General features: G+C 30.8%; 1 protein-coding gene across 1 annotated transcript in view; it reads left to right on the top strand.

The window, feature by feature from the left end:
* The window catches only part of bma (SCY1-like protein bma), a gene marked incomplete at its 5' end in the record, with an annotated part of 221,217 nt that overhangs the window by 135,505 nt on the left and 77,659 nt on the right, over positions 1-8,053 (top strand). Inside the window, one exon of the mRNA XM_067044709.1 lies at positions 7,566-7,734. Coding sequence (XP_066900810.1) covers positions 7,566-7,734 — 169 coding nt within the window. The remainder of the gene's footprint in view (positions 1-7,565; positions 7,735-8,053) is intronic.

The following is an 8,053-nucleotide window of genomic DNA, read 5'->3' as shown; positions in this document are numbered from 1 at the left end:
AAAAAATTTTCGTTATAATAAATTTATTAATAATAAAAAACCGCTGTCCGGGCCACTTAATTACATAATCATTCAATTAATTATATACGGGTAACTAAAACTCTTCCGATAAGAATTGACTATAGGAAGATGACTCGAGAAGCGATTAGGAAAGATAAAAAATATCAGAAAAGCACATTTTGTCAGTAATTTTAAAATCATAAATTGTTGCTTCTGCTATTTTGTACCTTTCATGACCATCATACTACAATTAATTACATATAGCCAACTAAAACTCTAAAAAGTTTTTAATCGTAAATACGATCCAATTTTACTTCAACCAAAATGCTCCAGAGGGCGATTAGAAATATTTTCTGTTATCTGAATATTTCAAAAGTTGAAATAACTATGAAAGGAAGGAGAGGCGCCTGGGTTTACCCCGAGCGATCACCGGCAAGCTAAGAATTGGAAATCCATTCCAACCAGCTGTTCAAATATTATTCCACTCCTCGTCCCAATTCTTTTTCGCTCCCTTTTTTATTTACATATCTCCTGTGACACCAATATTTCCGCGGGAAAAAGCTATCTTCCGATAATTCCGTACCTCAGAGGTAAACTTGAGCAACGAACCATTTTACAGCCCCCAAGTTTATATTTACTTAATACATTAATAAAGAATCTTAAGTCCTATACTATTTTACAGGAAGGTTCATACCTAAGAAAAGTTTTTAAAAAATCACTGAAACTAAGCTGTAACAATTGTAATTAATAATATTAATAAAAAACTTCGCAATAAGCTATAATGCTCATTTTGTCAAATGTCAGAAAAGTAAAAATTGAATCTGAGATATCTATTTTAGGAGTATCTATATTGAACCAACTATTATTGATTTCCGTAATATTGTCCAAGAGGAAATTCCAGCATTGCAACCTGGATTTGGGAACATGAAGCGGGAATCGTGGCCATGCGGATAATTTAGTAAGGCTAATTGGATATGCAGGGACTATTATATTACATACTGCAATACTATTGGATACTGTTGTGTGGCGCAAATAACAGATTAGTCATATAATTGTGATTATTAATTAATCAAACACTGTTAAGGTAATTTCATAAACAACAGCCAGATGATTTTCATTCGATACTGAAACCCTAAATGTATTAATAACGTTATAAAAGCTATGGTTTTTAATATATTTTTTACTATAAAGTGGTGAAAATTAATAGATACTTGTACTATATTATAATAGAGCTCTCTATCACGGTTTCTTCAAGAAACTCTTATCCCTCATTTTTTTTATATAGTATGTTATTACATTTATATTTATTATATTGAATAAATATTAGAATTCTTTATAATGATAAAAAATACCTAATGAACCCAAAGGTTCCATGCCGATACCACCAATCCTTCTCTACATACATCTGTCCAGCGACGCCCCTCCAAATCTAAATCTACCGAATCATCTACCTTTCGGTCTACCCCTCAAACATTTACCCGTCGGTTCAGTGTTTACCTTACACGTCCATCTTATTCATAGCAATGCTATAACTTGAATGATATTTACGTAATATATTATTTTCAAAAATTAAGGTGCTGTTCTTCGCTTAGTGTAAGAGGCCTCGTTTAGCATCCAAAAAGAACTGTAGGAAGGATTATAGTTGTGTAAACTCTAACTTTTAAATTTTTGGAAGATCTAGCCCGAACCAGATATCATTCCTTCCATTATAAACCTCCCTAACTACTCAAACTCCCTAGTTTCTAACCTTGCATCCTCTTCCATTCCTGACAATCCTCCTAGGCGCCTGAAAAGAAGATGGCCACGAGACCAGCTAAAATAAAATGTCATTAGAGTGCTACCAATGAGTAGATGCTCTACACTCATGTAACACTCTATTTTAACTAAGATCATATTTACTAAATGTATTATGTAATATACAGTTGTAAATTTGAATTAAGATATTTAAAAAAAAAGTTTTTGAATAGGAGGTGTGAGCTAAGTAATTTCGAGTTTAAAAAATAACAATTATTTCCCGCTTTTAATAAAAAAAAAAAAAAAAATAGCTACGGAAGTGGAACAATTACTAAAAAAAAAAGTTAAAAACTAATAAATAAATTTAAAATAACATATAAATAGTTATAAGAAATGTAAAAATAAGTTAAAACATAAATAAAAAGCTTAAAAAAAACAACAACAAAAAAAACAGATGAATATCGGAACTAATACAGTGGCAGATGATGATGTATTATGCCATGGGAATCCAAAATAATATTTTCCGCCAATGGAATCGTTATTATATTAGGAGCTACACGCAAGCTTTTGAGTTGTCAAACGTCCAAAATCAAAGTAATTTCAATCTTTTTTTTATTTAAAAAAAACGAATATGATTAATAATTTTAATCAGTATAAGTTGCTAACTTTAATCTATACAGAAAGATCTGAAGTCCTGGATTACATCAACGCGAAGTAGACGCCGCTAAGAAGTAATGATCACCCGGACTCAGAATAGGACACATGTCTTCCTCATAACAGACCCATCCAAAATGTTCGAAATTTCATTGAATAATGCAATTATTACAAAATAACTCTGAACCAGTTAGGAATACCAAATTTGTTGGCCATCCCTAACCAATGGCGTTGAGAAACGATGAATCCGTAATCAAAAGAGTAACTAAATTCATCCACAAATCTCACTTAATTATCAGCCTTCAATTATTATAACAATTTACTTATCTTACCTTATTTTCAAAATTAGAATAGCCGCTTATCTACTTTTAATTTTCCTTTCACTACTACCGTTGCGACCTACTATTAAACAAATTAAATTCACTTAGTGGAATAATAATTAGTTGGCATGCAGAAATGATGACTCTCTGGAACAACTATACCTTACCAAATCCAACAACAGGATGTTAAACGTCATTTCAAAATAAACAAATTGTTCCTAAGTTTGTTTTCAGAATAAAATGTGTATGGAAATATTAATTGTACTTGGGTTTTGTACATTATGCGTCCTGCTATCCGATCTAACATTTACAAGCAAAGACATAGATTTACTTACTGCTTTACATTCAAGACGAGTACTAAAATAACATTTGTCTTATAAACAATAAAATGGATTTCATAGTAATAAATAAAATATTTATAACCCCAGACTGAAACCAAGGCGGCAATTTGTTACATTTACACCAGTCCCTTTCCATATCTGGCTGTAGCTCAGTTTACTTCTGATTTACAGTCCCCAGATGGTTATGTCCCGAGGGATCTACGACCCCGTACCCCAACTAGAAAACCTCATCATTCATTTAGTATAAATTCCTTTTTAATGCCAGTTTTCTAATTTTGTATGATTGTTTATCGACTTTACTCCAACATACTTTTTATTAACATGTTAGGATCGTGGTACCCAACAAGCTGACACAATAAATAGGTTTATAAAAAAAACAAAAGAGCATATCGAGCAGAATACTAATTGTCTTTAAAATTTTGGTTTGTCGAAGTGTTGCTCCAGTCAATCCATTCAATTCATTGAACGTACTCGCAAAAAATGGTTGAAATCGGAGAGGGTGAGATTGAAAATTACTTTAATTTAGATTGTAATCATTAGCGGAAAGCATCATTTCGTCTAATTTGATTCGTCATAATAAACCGTTCAGTTGAAGTCAGCTATAATAAATTAATTTAAAATTGTATCTGGTAATCCGGTAAACGGTTCAATGGCAGTAGAAAAAGTTAATTTAATGGTTTTGAAATGTGTATTTCAATTAACTTACTAATTAAATGAAGCAAATATAGAAAATAAAGAGGACATGTCGTTGGGTCTATAGTGGCTGGTGAGAAAACCTTTAGACTATCAATCTTAAAACGGGGTTTTTTCATACTTATCTCGCCTATTTACATTATATTACGTTACTTTATATTATTATATACATTATATTACATTATATGTATGTATAATAAGAAATATATATATATAAGTTATATTTACAGACTGGGTAATATAAATCTTAATACCTAACTCCCTCTGTCAACAACTCGAGAATCTATAAATGTAGGATTACTGATAAAATAAAGCAGTCTATTATCAGCAATCGTGAGTGTGTTTTCTTGTTCCTTCTTTCCTTTTTTTTTTTGAGTTTATATCCCGCTATCACGTATCTTTATATATATATATATTTCAAAAGACCGTAATAACATTAATGAAAACATAATTATGTGAGATAGTTGACCGTGGATGACTACTAGGAGATGATGGTTGGGGGTACGGTCAAATGAAACACAAATTAGATGGAGTAGCTTATTTAATTGTGACAATGTTTCGGCTAGAGTTTCTAGCCTTCATCAGGGCTAAGAACAGAACAAGATAACAACCAATAAGTATAGAAAATGAAAAAGAAAATATTAACAGAATGACATAAAGTGAATAATTTTACAGAATAGAATTAACAAAATGAAGTGATAAGAGAATTGGAAAATAAAATTTATATATAGATAATTGAAAAAGTAGGTAAAATAACATAACTAAGGTTATTTTACCTTTTTAAGTTATTTTACCAACGTTTTCAATTGTCTATGTATAAATTTTATTTTCCAATTCTCTCATCAATTCATTTTATTAATTCCATTCTGTAAAATTATTCTCTTTATGCCATTATGTTTATATTTTATTTTTTATTTTCTATACTTATTTGTTTTTATCTTGTTCTGTTCTTAGCCCTGATGAAGGCTAGAAACTCTAGCCGAAACGTTGGCATAATTAAATAAGCTACTCCATCTTATTTGTGTTTCATTTGACCGCACCCCCAACCATCATCTCCTAGTAATGATAACATAGATGAATTAATGTGTGAGAAACTCTTGTACTAAGATAAAATTAAAAAAAAAAGCTAATAATACGGTTTTAAAAATAAATTTATTACAAAATAATGTTCTACTTGACTATAGTTAGACCTATCTGGATATACGGAATTGAGCTTTAGGGCTCCACTAATCCTTCGAATTTCTCTCGTATCGTATTGTAAAATCTTTACAATTCAAAATCTTTCGTATAATCCTCAATGCTCCTTACTTTCTCATAAATAAAATCATCCATAAAGACCTTAATGTTCCATATGTAACCGATCTAACCCGAACCAGATCCTTCCATTATAAACTTCCTAATCACCCAAATCCACTAGTCTCTAACCTTGCTTCCTCTTTTATTTCTGGTATTCCTCCGAGGCGCCTGAAAAGAAGATAGTCTCAAGACCTTCTAAGCTAGAAATATTATTAGAGTGCTACCAATAGGTGATATGCTTGTATCATACCATTATGATCTTACATTCAATTTACTTTTTATGTAAATACAGTTGTTAATAAATGTCAATAAATAAATTTTAAAAAATAATTATATAAATTGGTCCAAGAAAATAAAATTAATGTTCCTCTTCGAAAAGCAAGTTTACTGTATAAATTATATTCCGACTTATTTCATGCAAGAGATTCGGTTTATGAACGAAAGCTCAGATTTTAGAAATATGGACAACATTTTTATTTTTAAAATATGTAAAGAAATTGTATTATTTATTTTATTGGGTTATCAACAAAATAAATCGAATATAAAATTTAAAATCATTATTTATTTAATGTTTGAAATATGACAAACTTTAAAAAACTAAATTAAACATTTACTATAAATACTTTTTTTGATTATTGATCAAAAAAATTATGAATAACTTCTTGTAAGCCTAATTTAAGTACATTAGTTTCTAAAGATATCACTGAATTTCTTCACTGATACACAGATGTACATCTGTTTATCACTGAATTTCTTCACTGATACACAGATGTACATCTGTTAAATGTATATAAGCGGTATCGTAGATCTCAGTTCATTTGTTATTAATATTAATAATAATAATGTGTACCACTACGACCCATGAAGAGTCATGGGTTCAGTGATATTAAGGAAATACTGTTTTTGGATCATCAGTTATACAAGTAGCTGATTTTTTTTTTTTTCAAGATCATGCTCAACCGCCAGATTTTTCTCCAATTAAAGGTACCCACTTTATGAGGTGGGTGGACTTCAGGAGGGCTCCAGAACCCACAGGGCTGACTCAAGGCAACAGTGTAACAAAAAATAATTATCTGCTGCAGTAAGATTCGAACCCGTATCCTTGGAGTTATTAGTACAGTGTCTTACTACTGTGCCACCGCGCTTCCTCATTGGTTGTTATTTTTAATTTGTTGATTGGAGTAGTCAGCGGGCCCAAATGATCTCAGGATTCTGGGCCCTTAAAGATGGCACTACCAGCACCTCATCTATCGCTTTTTCTCCTTTTGCAATATCCTTTTAGTGGTAATTATCATTGAAGAGCGTTAAACAGGACTCCAACTCTTCTCCAGGCTTGACGAAATCGTTTACCCCTTCTGCCTTAATGGTCGACATTCTCCAGGTGCGATCTCTCTGAGCGTTCTGATAATTTCCTACTATCAGGAACATGATATACTGTCTTCAATAAGTTCCTAGCATCTAATATTTTTGAACTGCCTTCATACAACTTCAAGTCCTCTCTGATCCTTTTGTTGCGGCTGAAGTTCCTTCTTATTTTGCCCGCAGTCTCTAGGGAAAAATCTTCGTTTCAGCAGCCTTAATTTACTCTGTCTGTTGTCCTACTTTCAGCATCATTCAAAAGTATAATGGTCGTACTGGCTTTTTTATTGGTTCACAATATTACAAATCTTCCTCTAGCTCTTCCTAGGTAAATGAAATCCTAAACTTCTTTCATACCTCCATTGTCACAATACATAGCGCTCCTTATATTATTCTATCTACTTGAACTTTTATTATATAATGGTTTTTAAACTTTTTTAGATTTTCTCAAAAACAGCTCTAAAGATTTTGATTAAAATTTGTAAATTGATGTACAATTAGGTGGTCTTTAATATTAGATTTATTTCGTCCTCATTGAAATAGTCTATTAAAATGTGAAATTTAAAAAATTATCTAAACTACGTTTGATTTTTTTTTAAAATAAATAACCAGCTCTCATTCCCTGCAATAACAAACAACGGATAAATACAAAATATCGAAGAATTTGATAAATAACTTATGGAGTAAAAAGAAAAAATAGATTCTCTATTTTTCCATGTTCGAATTGGACAAAAGCTGAAACCGCCCAATCTGTTCCAAACGCATACATATGTGAACGGTTTCGTTTTCTGCTATATTCATGGTAGAAAAAAGTTTATAATCATTATTTTACCCTAAAACACAATATTTTTTTAAAGTGATAGTTGAGTGATGCACACACCACCCCAATTTTTTGTTCACATATCTAACCACAAGATATAGAGTTTAAAAATAATTAATTCAAATAAATATTTCATAAAATAAATACTTTAATTCTTCTTTAAGATAATTTTATCATTAAAAGATGTATATTAAGCTTTGGCTGTCATATGATTTAAAATTCAATATAATAAAAATTATTTTCCATTTTTGTATTATATATGGACTTATTATTGTTTTATTATATATCGTCTACTATGCTACTACTATATAGTTGATATAATATTTATTACTTTTAAACTTGTTCCAGCTATCTACAGGCTGATGTTGAGCGACAAGAAGTACGGCCTTTCGATAAACCTGATGGCTACGAGAGTCATGCCTTCACTACTGCCGCAGACCGTCAACCCGTCTCTCAACTTGGAACAATTCACTATGCTACTAGAAGTCCTCCAAGACATGCTTGATCACATAGACAGGTAAAATTCATTATTAACTAGACAAAAATCTAAAATAAATAAACCTATAATGATGAGAAGAAAGTTTACCCTGGATAATTTTGATGAGGAGAAGATGGTTGGCGGTTGCGGTCAGAATATAACACAAATAAGTTGACATAAATAATTTAATAGTACTATTAAATAAGTATAAGTATAAGTATTTAGTAATAGCACTATTAAATAAGTTATTCCAACTTATTTTGTTATATTCTCACAGCATGCCAAACATTTTCTCCTCATAAACCTATAATATAGGAAATGACACACAACAAAAATAAAAACGTATTGACCTAGATAA

Source organism: Halyomorpha halys, unplaced genomic scaffold, assembly GCF_000696795.3.
Source record: "Halyomorpha halys isolate HHAL.00 unplaced genomic scaffold, Hhal_1.1 Scaffold1166.1, whole genome shotgun sequence".
Lineage (NCBI taxonomy): Eukaryota > Metazoa > Arthropoda > Insecta > Hemiptera > Pentatomidae > Halyomorpha > Halyomorpha halys.
Note: the sequence above shows the minus strand (reverse complement) of the source record. Positions and strands in the feature narration are given on the sequence as shown.